The 18689-nt window shown below is 40.0% G+C and overlaps 1 protein-coding gene across 4 annotated transcripts in view; it reads right to left on the bottom strand.

Annotated features, from left to right (window-relative positions):
* LOC128703280 (lysosomal alpha-glucosidase) overlaps window positions 1-18689 on the bottom strand; it is a 55566-nt gene that overhangs the window by 32306 nt on the left and 4571 nt on the right. For all 4 annotated transcript variants that reach the window (XR_011394400.1, XM_070103320.1, XM_070103321.1 and 1 more), the window contains exons 2-7: window positions 11920-12057; window positions 9618-10034; window positions 7940-8203; window positions 5765-5913; window positions 5298-5472; window positions 167-257 (exon numbers count right to left, since the gene is read on the bottom strand). Coding sequence is in view for 3 of the 4 variants with exons in the window: in XM_070103320.1 (XP_069959421.1) it covers window positions 167-257; window positions 5298-5472; window positions 5765-5913; window positions 7940-8203; window positions 9618-10034; window positions 11920-12024 (1201 nt within the window). In the remaining variant the exon portion in view is untranslated. The remainder of the gene's footprint in view (window positions 1-166; window positions 258-5297; window positions 5473-5764; window positions 5914-7939; window positions 8204-9617; window positions 10035-11919; window positions 12058-18689) is intronic.

Here is an 18689-nt window from a genome sequence, read left to right as displayed (position 1 = left end):
TAGGAAATGGAAGGTAATTAAGTTTAAAGCAAGGGAGGGGAAATCAGCAATAATTCCATGGATCAAGAGTGCTTTTCCAGCAACAAGACAACCCTTGCAGGGACACACTAAAACAAAATTCTATAGTTTAAGCAATCAGTATTAATCTTAGTGAAGAGAAACTTACCCAGAGCATTGCTGTTGAGAAGAAACACACCATGAGCATTACCACCTGGTTCTAATGCCATGTAGAATGGGTGACTCCCATACAAATTGGTCTGAAATAACAAATTTGAAACTCACAGTATCCGAATGGCACACTGGTAACAACAGTGAAAACTTGTACACAAATAACCTGCACTAATACTTCTACTACCACTGCCACACTACACTCCACACTCTGACTCTTGTATCACTACCCCTACCTACTGCTACTACTATTTTTATTATTATCACACTGGCCGATTCCCACCAAGGCAGGGTGGCCCGAAAAAGAAAAAATTTCACCATCATTCACTCCATCACTGTCTTGCCAGAAGGGTGCTTTACACTACAGTTTTTAAACTGCAACATTAACACCCCTCCTTCAGAGTGCAGGCACTGTACTTCCCATCTCCAGGACTCAAGTCCGGCCTGCCGGTTTCCCTGAACCCCTTCATAAATGTTACTTTGCTCACACTCCAACAGCACGTCAAGTATTAAAAACCATTTGTCTCCATTCACTCCTATCAAACACGCTCATGCATACCTGCTGGAAGTCCAAGCCCCTCGCACACAAAACCTCCTTTACCCCCTCTCTCCAACCTTTCCTAGGCCGACCCCTACCCCGCCTTCCTTCCACTACAGACTGATACACTCTTGAAGTCATTCTGTTTCGCTCCATTCTCTCTACATGTCCGAACCACCTCAACAACCCTTCCTCAGCCCTCTGGACAACAGTTTTGGTAATCCCGCACCTCCTCCTAACTTCCAAACTACGAATTCTCTGCATTATATTCACACCACACATTGCCCTCAGACATGACATCTCCACTGCCTCCAGCCTTCTCCTCGCTGCAACATTCATCACCCATGCTTCACACCCATATAAGAGCGTTGGTAAAACTATACTCTCATACATTCCCCTCTTTGCCTCCAAGGACAAAGTTCTTTGTCTCCACAGACTCCTAAGTGCACCACTCACTCTTTTTCCCTCATCAATTCTATGATTCACCTCATCTTTCATAGACCCATCTGCTGACACGTCCACTCCCAAATATCTGAATACATTCACCTCCTCCATACTCTCTCCCTCCAATCTGATATTCAATCTTTCATCACCTAATCTTTTTGTTATCCTCATAACCTTACTCTTTCCTGTATTCACCTTTAATTTTCTTCTTTTGCACACCCTACCAAATTCATCCACCAATCTCTGCAACTTCTCTTCAGAATCTCCCAAGAGCACAGTGTCATCAGCAAAGAGCAGCTGTGACAACTCCCACTTTGTGTGTGATTCTTTATCTTTTAACTCCACGCCTCTTGTCAAGACCCTCGCATTTACTTCTCTTACAACCCCATCTATAAATATATTAAACAACCACGGTGACATCACACATCCTTGTCTAAGGCCTACTTTTACTGGGAAATAATTTCCCTCTTTCCTACATACTCTAATCTGAGCCTCACTATCCTCGTAAAAACTCTTCACTGCTTTCAGTAACCTACCTCCTACACCATACACTTGCAACATCTGCCACATTGCCCCCCTATCCACCCTGTCATACGCCTTTTCCAAATCCATAAATGCCACAAAGACCTCTTTAGCCTTATCTAAATACTGTTCACTTATATGTTTCACTGTAAACACCTGATCCACACACCCCCTACCTTTCCTAAAGCCTCCTTGTTCATCTGCTATCCTATTCTCCGTCTTACTCTTAATTCTTTCAATAATAACTCTACCATACACTTTACCAGGTATACTCAGCAGACTTATCCCCCTATAATTTTTGCACTCTCTTTTATCCCCTTTGCCTTTATACAAAGGAACTATGCATGCTCTCTGCCAATCCCTAGGTACCTTACCCTCTTCCATACATTTATTAAATAATTGCACCAACCACTCCAAAACTATATCCCCACCTGCTTTTAACATTTCTATCTTTATCCCATCAATCCCGGCTGCCTTACCCCCTTTCATTTTACCTACTGCCTCACGAACTTCCCCCACACTCACAACTGGCTCTTCCTCACTCCTACAAGATGTTATTCCTCCTTGCCCTATACACGAAATCACAGCTTCCCTATCTTCATCAACATTTAACAATTCCTCAAAATATTCCCTCCATCTTCCCAATACCTCTAACTCTCCATTTAATAACTCTCCTCTCCTATTTTTAACTGACAAATCCATTTGTTCTCTAGGCTTTCTTAACTTGTTAATCTCCCTCCAAAACTTTTTCTTATTTTCAACAAAATTTGTTGATAACATCTCACCCACTCTCTCATTTGCTCTCTTTTTACATTGCTTCACCACTCTCTTAACCTCTCTCTTTTTCTCCATATACTCTTCCCTCCTTGCATCACTTCTACTTTGTAAAAACTTCTCATATGCTAACTTTTTCTCCCTTACTACTCTCTTTACATCATCATTCCACCAATCGCTCCTCTTCCCTCCCGCACCCACTTTCCTCCCGCACCCACTATCACTATTTCCTTTATTTTATTATTTCTTCTTCCTCCTCTCTTTCTCCCCCCCCCCAGTATACATACTGGCTCCCTACCTTCATTCGTGTGTGTGTGACCAGTTAATAGTTCAAGTCAGACAGAAACATCACGAATTTTGTTCTCCTATGCGCAGGTTATTTGTGTATTGTTCCAGTCATCATACTGTGCCTCTATTCCTATTTCATCAATAAAGATACTCAAGTGTTGCACATGTGTCTTATTCTTCACCAGGTGAGATAAGATAAGATAAGATAAGATTTCGTTCGGATTTTTAACCCCGGAGGGTTAGCCACCCAGGATAACCCAAGAAAGTCAGTGCGTCATCGAGGACTGTCTAACTTATTTCCATTGGGGTCCTTAATCTTGTCCCCCAGGATGCGACCCACACCAGTCGACTAACACCCAGGTACCTATTTGCTGCTAGGTGAACAGGACAATGGGTGTAAGGAAACGTGTCGGAATTTCCACCCGCCGGGAATCGAACCCGGGCCCTCCGTGTGTGAAGCGGGAGCTTTAGCCACCAGACCACCGGGCCACCGGTGAGAATCTTATCCCTTATTTGGCTACATATATGTGAATTAGAAGTGACTAAAATGCCAAAAGCAAAAGGCTAGAAACCCCTTCTGTATAATTTATTAAATTTAAAAAGAAAAACTTTCGTTTTTTTTTAAGCCTTGGTGGGATACGGCTGGTTTGTGGAAAAAAAAAAATGTGAATTAATCTTCTTTCATGGCAAGCTGATGGTGTTTTGATTACCTTCTACTTACATAAAAAATATTGTAAAATATAATTTCTCTTTTATGGCATAATCAAACTTCTGACAAGTGGGATACATTCTAAGACCTACCGTGGATACCCGAAACCATGGATAGTAGCGAACCCTATACGAGTCATTTTTAGCTGACATACATAAATTGATAAAGTTTAACTGATACAATATACACAATAAGTCAAGAATTATCATTATTTCACTGATGGGAAGCACTTTACAGCCTCTCTTAGGCTTTGAAAAACTGCCAACATCACTGCTTTTGCACCTTGAGGCCATTATTAAGCAAAATTAAGGGTTGACTCATGAAATCATAATGACACAGTTGCAAACAAACCATACAACGGGCAGGGCTTGAATCCATGCTCAGAGTTGTAAAACTCCAGATCGATGCATTAGCTACTGGGACAGCTGACTACTGTAAGTTTCATTTAAGCATACCCTGCCGGTGGTGTGGTTTGTCTGCAATCGTGTCATTACGATTTTGTGAGTCATGATGACGGCTTTGAGGGGACTTGATCTAGAGTTTGTTATGCTTGCGGGAGATTTGTCTGTAAAAACTTGCATTTGTGGTCACAGTGGTGCCTATGCTAACCTTCCTATGGTGTATAAATATACCTAGTTGGATGAATCTTACTGTAGGCAGCTGGTCCAGTGGCTAACACATCGGTCTGGAGTTTTACGACTCGCTGACTGCAGGTTCAAGCCCCACCCATGGTATGGTTTGTTTGCAATTGTGCCATTATGATTTCGTGAGTCAACCCTTGATTTTGCTTAATAATGGCCTCAAAGTGCAAAAGCAGTGATGTTGGCAGTTTTTCAAAGCCTAAGAGAAGCTGTGAAGAGCTTCCCATCAGTGAAAAAATGCTAATTCTTGACTTATTGTGCATAATTTATCAGTTAAACTTCATCAAGGTAAACCACGGATAACTGAAACTGCAGAAACAGGACCTGCAGATATGGCAGTCCTACTGTACATTACAGTTGGCTTGGTAAAGAAAGAACTACCACTGTACCTGATAAATATTTTTTTTTAACATTCTGGCTGTCTTATACCAAGGCAAGTAAAAATTTTTTTTTTTTAACACACTTGTCATTTCCCACCGAGGCAAAAATGTCAATAATCTCTTTTACACGAGTACATGAGTACATATATATAACTGAACTAGAGATGTTCCTCACTTTGCAATGATTCAACTTACGAAATTTTGACTTTACGATGGTGCAATGAGAGGATAAACTTTTACTATTTTATTTACTTTTCAAACCTGGTACTATTTAGTTACAGTAATTATTTGTTTATTTATTTATTCAGTGACATATCATCATATTCATATTTGCCTCATGATATCTTCAATTTATGGGAACATAGCTCCATCGTAAGTCAAGGAGCACTTGTATAAGGAGAATTATTATAATATGTATTAAAAAAGAAACATAGGAAGAAAAGACGAAATACTTATGTATGAAATAAATGATATTAGAACTGAAATATGTCAATGTATCTTTGAGAAATATTTGAGTTAGATGAATGGTAGTCAATACAAAAACTAGAAATAGACCTCCTAACTAAGACCCAGGAAGACTTACTTATAAAAAAGTGACAGACTGACAAAGAAATGATGCTTATCATAGTACAATCCTGTTAATGATACACAGACCTAATTATTAAGTTAACTTCAGTAAAATTTACATAATGTACCACTGTATTTATGTATGTCCACAAATTGTACCCTTGGAACCAGTGAATGAATTTATAACATTGTTTCTAAAATCATTGGTAGATTACCTAAATAAATCTTTAAATATTATACTGCATATACAAGGCCATGCCACATACCCCAGGCTCAGGAACATTATCAAGGTTCCAGAGAACACGTCGAGTCCAGTAGGTGTCCAGCAGTAGGCCATCCTGGTGCTCCCCGAGGCCATATATATAGTGTGAGGGTAAGCTGGTAGATAGCTGCAGGAACTGCTCAGCATAGATCAGGGGAGCCATGCCCAATGTATCAAATCTATTGAAAATGTACATAGACAAATATGCAATCAGATTATGGAAATAGTTAATGTGGACACATGTATAATGTGCAAGATGTCTTTAAAGTTATAAGAACCCCATGGAAAAAATGTGTAACCTCTTTGCAACTGGTGGTTCCTCAATTTATCATCTGTGAAGCAAAATTGCTACCTAATATGCTGTATCTTGTGTTATTAAAATTATGCAAAATCAACTGTGATTCAGCAGGACATTTTTATATTAAAAACAAGTCAACAGCTTAATGAAAATAACAGTTATTGGCTATTTACATGGGAAGGCCATTTATTTTGCGCGTGACAGTGAAGGCTCCATCTTCTAAATGAACCTCGAAGCTATATGCTGTAGCATTGGTGCCGTGCATTACTTCAGGAACCACAGGTATGGGGCTCTCCCAGCGTGCTCGTGATGCATCCGTGAGCTATGGAGGAAAATTAATCGTGAATCACTAAAAACTCATGTATGTATTCAAGAAAAGAAATTATTAAAGTTTAGGGGAAGTGCTAAACCCAGAAGGATAATACAGCAAATGGATGAATAGGAGGCACTCAGACTCGAGCCAAGGAAGGGGTAAGACATGTCTGATTCCTCGCCACAAAAACTCTTTGCAGACATCCAGGAACTTCGCTTGAAAGATCAAGAAACAAACAGACAAACTATATTTCTATAAAGAGGAATACAGTACATTATACAATTAGGGTAACTGACATATAAACTACCTTATAAAAAGCCCCTTATTATGGAAGCACTAAACCCTTAAGAATGATATAGCATCTTGGAAACAGGAAACAATTAAGTGTGAGCTACAGAATGGGAGGGTAGTTAAAATTCCTTGTATGAAGAGCCTTTCACCAGTACCACAGCTGTCCCCTGGACGAGACCCGCACCTCAAAACCTAAACAAACGTGCACAATGACATTTTTCACATAATGGGAATAAAAAAATGTGTAAAGACCTTCAGATTACACTAAACCTATAGGGGTCATACAGCACTTGGGGAATGTAAAATTATCTGTCTAGCCTTGCAAAAAAAGTGTGAGGACCTTTTATTCAGGTTATGCTCGGCATAATTATGGGCTTTCAAACTGCTCTCAATTTCATGATGGTGAAAGTGTTTCTTTTTTGGATCACCCTAACTCAGTGGGAGACAGCCGTTTTGTTTAGCTAAAAAAAAAATAATGAAAAGAAAAGAAGAAAAAAAAAAAAAAAAAAAAAGGGAGAGGGCTTGAATGGGGTAACCAGCATAGCATGTTAGTAGTGACTTTCTTTTGTCCTTAATAATATTTTGTTACTTGTAAACTGCATTTTGTATATTACAAGAAAAATTGTTTTGTAATGTAACATGGTAAAGATTCCACAAGCAAACAATTAAATGCCTTATTCTAACATACAAATTATAATTTGTTTGATAGAATAAAACAAGTCGCATAACTTACCCTCCTTAAACTAATATGTAAATATTATATCAAAACTATAAATACAGTAGACCATCAATTACTATTCAGAAGTTAGATATTTAGCCTAAAACTTTACTGTCTACCTGGAGTCACCCTTGAGGGTGTTCTGGGGGTCAACACCCCCATGGCCCAATCCACGACCAGGCTTCATGATCTTGTTCGATGCAATACCTAAACATATAATGCAAAAAAAGGAATGTGTAAAATGAAGGGACAATACAAAAAGCGAGGAGATCATTCTGTGGTGTTGAAAATCCAGAGCACCTTTTTTCCCACTGAAGGCGAGACATAATTAAGGATTTAGTGTATAAACTTAAAAATATATGTAGGTAGAATTACCAACAAAATGTTGGGTAAAAGGGGACAGATGCAACTAATGTGACATTTTATTGTGGCAACATTTCGCTCTCCAGGAGCTTTGTCTTAACGTAACAGCTTCACTAAGCTCCTGGAGTGCAAAACGTTGCCTCAATAAAATGTCATACCAGTTGTATCCGTCTCATTTTACCTAACACTTAAAAAAATATATAGCATTTCCAAGAACATACCTCAATTCTCAGCCTTGTCTCAGTTTCAAGAACATACCTTGATACTTAATCTTGTCTCAGTTACAAGAACATACCCTGATTCTCAGCCTTGTCTCAGTTTCAAGAACATACCTTGATACTTAATCTTGTCTGTTACAAGAACATACCCTGATTCTCAGCCTTGTCTCAGTTTCAAGAACATACCCTGATTCTCAGCCCTGTCTCAGTTTCAAGAACATACCCTGATACTTAACCTTGTCTCAGTTACAAGAACATACCCTGATTCTCAGCCCTGTCTCAGTTTCAAGAACATACCCTGATACTTAATCTTGTCTCAGTTACAAGAACATATCCTGATTCTCAGCCTTGTCTCAGTTTCAAGAACATACCCTGATACTTAACCTTGTCTCAGTTTCAAGAACATACCCTGATACTTAACCTTGTCTCAGTTTCAAGAACATACCTTGATTCTCAGCCTTGTCTCAGTTTCAAAATAAACATCCATCTTGAGAATAGGGACATCACCAGGAAAACCACTTGTAATCTCTCGCTTCAGGTAACCAGTATAACCATGGATTTCATTGGTGTAATTCACAAAAGAGTAGCCTACGTAGTCCCGAGGATAAAAGCAGTATGGTACATTCAGTGGTAAGCCGCCTTCATGAGATGAACCGTGAGTTGGTTGATGTAGACGAGGAGAGGAGTAAGGCTGCTTCCTCTCTAGAGTCTGTTAAGAGAAAAGAATACATTGCCTATAACCTATAGTGGGAAACAGCTCATCTAGTAAAAGAAGATTATATACTGTACTGGTATATACAGGCATGGCCAGCTTTTACAGCAGGTTAGGTTCAGGGCTACTGCTGCAAAGTGAAAATTGCTGTCAAGAAAAACACAGCCTTTTTCACTTTCAAATACCTGATGTGTTTACACTATCATATATGAAGTGAGAAACAGAGCTAGATCTAAAAATGCATATACAGTACACACATTACTTACCTTAAAATATTTTCATCCTTAGCTTATAGAGTGGTGAATGTTTTTATTGTAGGAAGTCTGAATAAATGAAGAATGGGAATAATTGAAAACTGCTGCATGAGTGAAATGCTGTAAACTGGGGCCCAACTGTACTGTGTATTGAAGAGTACAGTAGGTATGTGTGAGTGTGTTTGATGGGAATGAGTGGAGACAAATGGTTTATGGGACTAGACGAGCTGTTGGAGTGTGAGCAGGGTAATACTTTGTGAAGGGATTCAGGAAAATCGGTTAGCCAGACATGAGTTCTGGAGGTGGGAAATACAGTGCCTGCACTCTGAAGAAGGGTTTGGGATATTTGCTGTTTAGAGGGACATCTAAACTGTCATATGTGTGCGCCTCTGGCAAGACAGTGATAGCATGAATATTGGTGAAAAATGTTTCTTTTTGGGTCACCCTGCCTTGGTGAGAGACAGCCAATGTGTTAAAAAAAACTTTAGAAAATGTGGATAGGGAAGCAATGTGGCAGATGTTGCAAATGTGTGCAATATGTGGTAGGTTACTAATAGCAGTAAAAAATTTGTGGACAGTGAGGCTCAGGTTAGGTTAGTATGAGAGAGATTATTTTCCAGTAAATATAGGCCTTAGACAGGGATGTGTGAAGTCACTATGGTTGTTTAGCATACAGTATTTATAGTTAGGGTTGTAAAAGAAATGAATGCTAGGGTATTGGGGAGAGGTGTGGTATTAAACAGTAATGAATCTGATACCAACTGAGAGTCATCATAGTTGCTCTTTGGCAATGATGCAGGTTTTCGGGGAAGATTCTGAAGAGATGGTGAAAAAATGGAAAAGGAATCTGACAGCATACAAAAGAAGGAAATTAAAAGTGAACAGAGAAAAGAGCAGGCTGAAGATAGTAACAAAGTTTGACCTTGTAAATGGTCCAAGTTGGACCAAAACATCATCGTAAGCTTCTCTCTCCTACGTGTGGTTATTTGTGCTGTTCCAGTCACAGTATTGTATTTTTTTGTTCTTTAGGTATCATCATTAAGTGTTCTTTCTGCCCCTTAGCTAGATGATAGACTAACTAACGTCTCACGTTTTCTAAGCTTCTCTATCCTATATGCAAATTATTTGTGAAATGATACTTAAAGATACTTTCTCACCTTCTCCTCTCTCCAGCAGCAACCTCTCTCTTCACAAGATGCCTGTGTAGGAGAATCATCGGGGTGGCAGTCAAAGCGCATGCTCAGAGGAATATCAGTACACAGACTCTCGTTGGTTTTGACACGAGGCTTCAAAGGAGGATCCAGTCTGGTCTGCGGCTCTGTCACATTTTCTGATACCAAGTTATAGAACAAACAATTGATACCACAAGTTATCAAAGTGGGCAGGTTTTTAACCCATTTGGCATAATCCCTGGACTTCTGCAGTTCATCTGGGGTGATAGTGTATTCATTTTCTCTTATGGTTTCAGCATCTAAGACACTGCATCGCAAGCTAGTGACCACAATGAAAATGCTCACAGTCAGCAGGAATCCTAAGAGCACTGCTACAGATGTCAAAATGAGCAGAGCACGTTTCTGCAAAAAGAGAAAATAATTAGAAGAGCTTCATGAATTTTTTTGTTTTTGTTTTTTTCAACAAACAGCAAGACCACTGTATACGAGGGTCTGGCATCTACGGTTTCAGTTACCCGCAGTTCAAAAATAACCCTTCATTTTGCCTAATAATGGTGTCAAAGTGCAAAAGTTGTCATGATGAAAGTTCTTCAAATCCTAAGAGAAGCCGTGAAGTCCTTCCGATCAGTGAAAAAGTGATAATTCTCCGCTTATTGTGCATAATTTATCAATTTAACTTTATAATAGGTATGTATGTAAACAATAAAGACGGTTTGCTACTATCTGTGGTTTCAGTATCCACAGCAGACCACTGGAATGTATCTCTGCAGATACAGGGGTCCTATTGTACCAGCCAGGGTGACTAGAAAAATAAGAAAGCCTTATAAAGCTTTTCTTCTTTTTTACATTTAGTAATTTATACAGGAGAATGGGTTACTAGCTCCAAGCTTTATAAGTACATACTGCATAATAGCGCTGCCTCCAACCGTCTCCTCGCTGCTGCATTTACCACCCAAGCTTCACACCCATATAAGAGTGTTGGTACTACTATACTTTCATACATTCCCTTCTTTGCCTCCATAGATAACGTTTTTTGACTCCACATATACCTCAACGCACCACTCACCTTTTTTCCCTCATCAATTCTATGATTAACCTCATCCTTCATAAATCCATCCGCCGACACGTCAACTCCCAAGTATCTGAAAACATTCACTTCTTCCATACTCCTCCTCCCCAATTTGATATCCAATTTTTCTTTATCTAAATCATTTGACACCCTCATCACCTTACTCTTTTCTATGTTCACTTTCAACTTTCTACCTTTACACACATTCCCAAACTCATCCACTAACCTTTGCAATTTTTCTTTAGAATCTCCCATAAGCACAGTATCATCAGCAAAAAGTAACTGTGTCAATTCCCATTTTGAATTTGATTCCCCATAATTTAATCCCACCCCTCTCCCAAACACCCTAGCATTTACTTCCTTTACAACCCCATCTATAAATATATTAAACAACCATGGTGACATGGTGACATTCTTCTTTTTTACATTTAGTAATTTATACAGGAGAATGGGTTACTAGCTCCAAGCTTTATAAGTACATACTGCATAATAGGTACAACAAAATTTAAGGGACACTGAATAATGAAAGAGGTCAAAATACAGAGGCTACCATTCTTTCTCATTTCTATTATGAGAGTTCCTCTCTCACATAATCCATAGGTTTGTGTATGGATATGTGACACCAGTATTTACAATTACATTTCCCCATAAGTAACATGCTTACACCTATAACCTATATCAATAAAGAGTAAGAATTAGTATTAGTCTGCCCGAAATGCCTAGGCATGCAAGTGGCCTTCTTTGTAATTAATATTTAATAATGTGTAAATCACATTGTAAGATTTACAAGGAAATAAACATTTTCACTTCATTTCATTTTAAACCTACTTTGGGCAGCAGCATCGTGCTGGGCAGTAAGTACGGCTGCCCACTTCCTGCCCTCTCACCCTCCCAAAAAACTGGTCTAGTGATTCCACATTTATGGTGATAAGGGAAAAGCCACAAGTTTTACCGAACTTAAAAACCTTGAGAAACCAAACAGACGAGGGAGAATTTATGAGACTCCAGAGTAGGTAATCAAAAATCAAATTACGTAAACTAAATTATCACGAGCTAATTTTAGAGACTGTAAACTTGATCCTTCATATAAATCAACTTAATTATATTAAAATGCAGTAGTTGTATGTTAATTTAAAGGCTGCAAGAAATGCTCTGCATAATGAGGAACTTTCTATAAAGAGAACAAAGATCAAAGCATGTAATAGACAAAACACTAACCTTTGTTTGTAACCTAAATTGTGACTTTACCGGAGGTTGCAGAAGCTCTTCCAAGAGCCTATCACCTTTCCCACCCTTGACTTCTGGGATGTGGCACTGCACCATGGCTCCTCATATACTTGTAATGCTACCTCGTAACTATGGAAAAAGATTAAATTGAGCCAAACTTATTCCATGCATGTTGTTTCTTCCCTTAAAAAAGTAATTTACAGGCAATGGGATGTTCCTTTAACTGCAGAAAACCTCTTTCAATCCATAAAGGAAATAATAAGCCTAACATTTCAAGGTTTCTATATGTATAGGTTAGATTATGTTAGGTTATGTTTGGCTAGGTTAGGTTAGGTTAGGTTAAGAGATAAGATAAGATAAGATTTCGTTCGGATTTTTAACCCCGGAGGGTTAGCCACCCAGGATAACCCAAGAAAGTCAGTGCGTCATCGAGGACTGTCTAACTTATTTCCATTGGGGTCCTTAATCTTGTCCCCCAGGATGCGACCCACACCAGTCGACTAACACCCAGGTACCTATTTGCTGCTAGGTGAACAGGACAATAGGTGTAAGGAAACGTGTCGAAATGTTTCCACCCGCCGGGAATCGAACCCGGGCCCTCCGTGTGTGAAGCGGGAGCTTTAGCCACCAGGCCACCGGGCCACCGGTTAGGTTAGGTTAGGTAAGGTAAGGCATACCTGGAGAGGGTTTCGGGGGTCAACGCCCCTGTGGCCCGGTCCGAGACCAGGCCTCTTGGTGGATGAGGGTCTGATCAACCAGGCTGTTACTGCTAGCCACACACAAACTGATGTATGAACCACAGCCCGGCTGGTCAGGTACTGACTTTAGGTGCCTGTCCAGTGCCTTCTTGAAGACAGCCAGGGGTCTATTGGTATTCCCCCTTATGTATGCTGGGAGGCAGCTGAACAGTCTTAGGTCTCTGACACTTACTGTGTTGTCTCTTAGTGTACTTGTGGCACCCCTGCTTTTCATTGGGGGAATGTTGCATCTCTTGCTGAGTCTTTTGTTTTCATAGGGAATGATTTTTGAGTGCAAGTTTGGTACTAATCCCTCTAGGATTTTCCAAGTATATATTATCATGTATCTCTCACCTGCATTCCAAGGAATACAAATCAAGGGACTTCAACAGTTCCCAGTAATTTAGGTAAGGTAAGGTAAGGTAAGGTAAGGTAAGGTAAGGTAAGGTAAGGTAAGGTAAGGTAAGGTAAGGTAAGGTAAGGTAAGGTAAGGTAAGGTAAGGTAAGGTAAGCTTGGGTTGGGTTAGTCAGGAAACAGGACAAGTGTTTTCTTATGTGGGTTTTAATCATATGATGACCCATAGCTGGAGCTTTTGGTCATCTGACCAAGGCCTTCTGCTGGTTTACCCTTCAATCCCTTTAAGAAATTATGGTTATGATATATTCAGGTTATTCTATATATACAGTATACCCATTTACTATTCAGAGTATCCTGCTAGATAAGCAATGAGTAGGTATAGTATACATACTACTATACAATCAAATGAAGACACTAATTTATTAATTGGTAACACTGTGCTTTTAAATGTTACTGGGTGTGCCTGACTATGTACACATGCACACACTGTAACCAGGTTCTCCAGTACAGTGGACCCCCGGCTTACGATTTTATTTCATTCCAGAAGTATGTTCAGGTGCCATTACTGAACGAATTTATTCCCATAAGGAATATTGTGAATTAGATTAGTCCATTTCAGACCCCCAAACATACACGTACAAACGCACTTACATAAATACACTTACATAATTGGTCGCATTGGGAGCTGATCGTAAACCGGGGGTCCACTGTATTTTTAAAATGACTGCCTAGACAAGACATCTGAGTAAGAATTTTAAAAATACTGAGGAACCCGGCTACGACACTCTCACTTTCTCTCATACTCAGACTGCCTGACTCTCTCTCATACTCAGGTTAGTTGGCTCTCAGTCTCTTTATCTCTTTCCCTCTCTTTCTCTGGCTGGCTTTCAGACAAAAACAAAAATCAACATCCAATTATGCCATTCACTCACATCTAGCTTTAAAAATCTGTCCTTAAAACAATAAAGGACCCAAAACTGATCCTTGTGGAAAGCCACTAGTGACCGGTCACCATTCAGACCCCAGTACCAACAATACCACCAGTCCGATAACATTCTTCTTTGCAAATATACAGGGTCTAAAGCCAGCAACAAACAACAAAATACCTTTCATCCGTGGACTGCTTGCAGAGGCAAAGGCAATGTTCGCGGCTTTCACTGAGACCCACATAAAGGATCACTTGGACAACGAAATATGGATCCCAGGTTACAACCTATACAGATGTGACAGAGTGAACAGGCAAAAGGGGGGGGTTGGCCTGTACATTGCAGAGTCACTTGTTTGCACAGAACTGCTTAATGCCTCAAATGATGTAGTGGAAGTTTTAGCAGTAAAGGTCGAGAACCAAAACCTAGTCATTGTGGTAGTCTACAAGCCTCCGGATGCAACATCCCAGCAATTCCAGGAACAGCTGTTAAAAATTGACCACTGTCTGGAAAATCTTCCAGCTCCTGCACCCAACATCTTGCTCCTGGGGGACTTCAACTTAAGGCACCTAAAATGGAGGAATATAGCAAATAATATTGTTGCAGTAATAACACCAGGAGGCAGCTCTGATGAAAACTCACACTCACACGAGCTTTTAAATCTCTGCACAAAATTCAATTTAAACCAGCAAATAATAGAGCCTACTAGACTGGAGAATACACTAGACCTCATCTTCACTAACAATGATGATCTGATAAGAAATGTCACCATATCAAAAACAATATACTCAGATCACAACATAATTGAGGTTCAGACATGTATGCGTGGAGCCCCAGACCGACAAAATGAGACTAGTCACGAGGAAGCATTCACCAAATTCAACTTCAATAACAAAAACATAAAGTGGGACCAAGTAAACCAAGTCCTAACCGATATAAGCTGGGAAGATATACTAAGCAACACAGACCCAAACTTATGCCTAGAACAGATTAACTCGGTGGCACTCGATGTATGCACAAGGCTTATTCCTCTAAGAAAAAGGAGGAGTAGATGTAAAATAGAAAGAGACAGGCGCTCCCTTTACAGGCGACGGAAAAGAATAACAGAGCGGCTAAAAGAGGTCAATATATCTGAAATGCGCAGGGAGACACTGGTCAGAGAAATAGCAAGCATCGAACTTAAGCTAAAAGAATCCTTTAGGAGTCAGGAATCGCGGGAAGAACTAAAAGCCATAAATGAAATCGAAAGAAACCCAAAGTATTTCATCTCCTATGCCAAATCAAAATCGAGAACAACGTCCAGTATTGGGCCCCTACTTAAACAAGATGGGTCCTACACAGATGACAGCAAGGAAATGAGTGAGCTACTCAAGTCCCAATATGACTCAGTTTTTAGCAAGCCGCTAACCAGACTGAGAGTCGAAGATCAAAATGAATTTTTTATGAGAGAGCCACAAAATTTGATTAACACAAGCCTATCCGATGTTATCCTGACGCCAAATGACTTCGAACAGGCGATAAATGACATGCCCATGCACTCTGCCCCAGGGCCAGACTCATGGAACTCTGTGTTCATCAAGAACTGCAAGAAGCCCCTATCACGAGCCTTTTCCATCCTATGGAGAGGGAGCATGGACACGGGGGTCGTCCCTCAGTTACTAAAAACAACAGACATAGCCCCACTCCACAAAGGGGGCAGTAAAGCAACAGCAAAGAACTACAGACCAATAGCACTAACATCCCATATCATAATAATCTTTGAAAGGGTCCTAAGAAGCAAGATCACCACCCATCTAGAAACCCATCAGTTACACAACCCAGGGCAACATGGGTTTAGAACAGGTCGCTCCTGTCTGTCTCAACTACTGGATCACTACGACAAGGTCCTAAATGCACTAGAAGACAAAAAGAATGCAGATGTAATATATACAGACTTTGCAAAAGCCTTCGACAAGTGTGACCATGGCGTAATAGCGCACAAAATGCGCACTAAAGGAATAACAGGAAAAGTCGGTCGATGGATCTATAATTTCCTCACTAACAGAACACAGAGAGTAGTCAACAGAGTAAAGTCCGAGGGCAGCTACGGTGAAAAGCTCTGTTCCACAAGGCACAGTACTAGCTCCCATCTTGTTCCTCATCCTCATATTCGACATAGACAAGGATGTCAGCCACAGCACCGTGTCTTCCTTTGCGGATGACACCGCGAATCTGCATGACAGTGTCTTCCATTGCAGACACTGCAAGGCTCCAGGCGGACATCAACCAAATCTTTCAGTGGGCTGCAGAAAACAATATGAAGTTCAACGATGAGAAATTTCAATTACTCAGATATGGTAAACATGAGGAAATTAAATCTTCATCAGAGTACAAAACAAATTCTGGCCACAAAATAGAGCGAAACACCAACGTCCAAAGACCTGGGAGTGATTATTTCGGAGGATCTCACCTTCAAGGACCATAACATTGTATCAATCGCATCTGCTAGAAAAATGACAGGATGGATAATGAGAACCTTCAAAACTAGGGAGGCCAAGCCCATGATGACACTCTTCAAGTCACTTGTTCTATCTAGGCTGGAATATTGCTGCACTCTAACAGCACCTTTCAAGGCAGGTGAAATTGCCGACCTAGAAAATGTACAGAGAACTTTCACGCGCGCATAACGGAGATAAAACACCTCAATTACTGGGAGCGCTTGAGGTTTCTAAACCTGTATTCCCTGGAACGCAGGAGGGAGAGATACATGATTATATACACCTGGAAAATCCTAGAGGGACTAGTACCGAACTTGCACACAAAATCACTCACTACTCGAAAGCAAAAGACTTGGCAGACGATGCACCATCCCCCCAATGAAAAGCAGGGGTGTCACTAGCACGTTAAGAGACCATACAATAAGTGTCAGGGCCCGAGACTGTTCAACTGCCTCCCAGCACACATAAGGGGGATTACCAACAGACCCCTGGCAGTCTTCAAGCTGGCACTGGACAAGCACCTAAAGTCAGTTCCAGATCAGCCGGGCTGTGGCTCGTACGTTGGTTTGCATGCAGCCAGCAGCAACAGCCTGGTTGATCAGGCTCTGATCCACCAGGAGGCCTGGTCACAGACCGGGCCGCGTGGGCGCTGACCCCCGAAACTCTCTCCAGGTAAACTCCAGGTAACCCCTTTAATGCAAGATCTCTGCCTCAGTCATTAAAAACAAATCATTCTCTCAATAAAAGCTTGATTAGTTACATGCATTTCTTTCTTCATGAACCTATATATACCTACTCTATATACAGCTATACACATCTATAAACAGTTATAAAAAATACTGGCAATCACGTCAAAATCAGGACTAGCATCGAACAATTTAAACTTAGACTAAGAATTACACATGTACGGTATCTAAAAAGTGAAGCAGCACAGAGGGATGAAACTGTTTTCTCTATTAATAAAGAAAATCTAAGCTTAATTCAGGAAATATGAAAAAGTAAGCTTTATTCAGAAAATTTACCAAGATAAACTTTACTCAAAAAATGAATAAAGATCATCTTTATTCAGAAAATTTACCAAGATAAACTTAACTCAAAAAATGAATAAAGATCATCTTTATTCAGAAAATTTACCAAGATAAACTTAACTCAAAAAATGAATGAAGATCATCTTTATTCAAGAAACATATAAGGATAAACTTCATTCATACATTGGTATAACATCATACAATGGTTCTGAGGGACAGACATTGTAGTTATACACTACTACAAAATTTTGTAGAGGGTTAGTAACCCAGAATAATCCAAAATAGTCTTATTTTTATTAGAGTGTAGCACATCACATACCATATAGTATGTACATTAGGTAAAAATCACCATTTTTATTATTAATTTGCATTTCTTGTGATCTGCATGATAAATCTCTTGTAGAGTAAGTCTTTGGGTACTAAACATGATAATCAGTATCTGAATCATGTATAAGATAACAGATATCTTATCATCTGGCCATACATTCTAAACTGCCTACTTTTATACTCATCATAATATGCCTAAGTATTACTTTCTTTATTATAAATAAGCATAGATGTGTCTAGATGAAATACATATTACTTTCTTTATTATAAATAAGCATAGATGTGTCTAGATGAAATACATAGAGTAAAAGAGTTAAGTCATCACAGCACCATACACATGTACATGTATACTATAATAGGTATATACATGTGTGCACATGTGCATGCATGCATGTATACACACACACACACACAATGGTCATGGGGGACTTGAACCACAAGGAGACTGACTGGAAGAATCTAGAGCCACCTAGGGGACCAGAAATGGGAAGGAGATGCTGGAGGTGGTACAGTAATAGAAAACTTTATGCTCCAATATGTTAGAGATACAACCAGAGAGAGAGAGAGAGAGAGAGAGAGAGAGAGAGAGACAGAGAGAGAGAGACAGAGAGAGAGAGAGAGAGAGAGAGAGAGAGAGAGAGAGAGACAGAGACAGAGAGACAGAGAGACAGAGAGAGACAGAGAGAGAGAGACAGAGAGAGACAGAGAGAGAGAGAGAGAGACAGAGAGAGAGAGACAGAGAGAGAGAGAGAGAGAGTGAGAGAGATACAGAGAGACAGAGAGAGAGAGAGACAGAGAGAGACAGAGAGAGAGAGAGAGAAGAGAGAGAGAGAGACAGAGAGAGACAGAGAGAGAGAGAGAGAGAGAGAGAGAGAGACAGAGAGACAGAGAGAGCAGAGAGACAGAGA

This window comes from Cherax quadricarinatus, chromosome 85, assembly GCF_038502225.1.
Source record: "Cherax quadricarinatus isolate ZL_2023a chromosome 85, ASM3850222v1, whole genome shotgun sequence".
NCBI classification, from domain to species: Eukaryota; Metazoa; Arthropoda; class Malacostraca; order Decapoda; family Parastacidae; genus Cherax; species Cherax quadricarinatus.
Note: the sequence above shows the minus strand (reverse complement) of the source record. Positions and strands in the feature narration are given on the sequence as shown.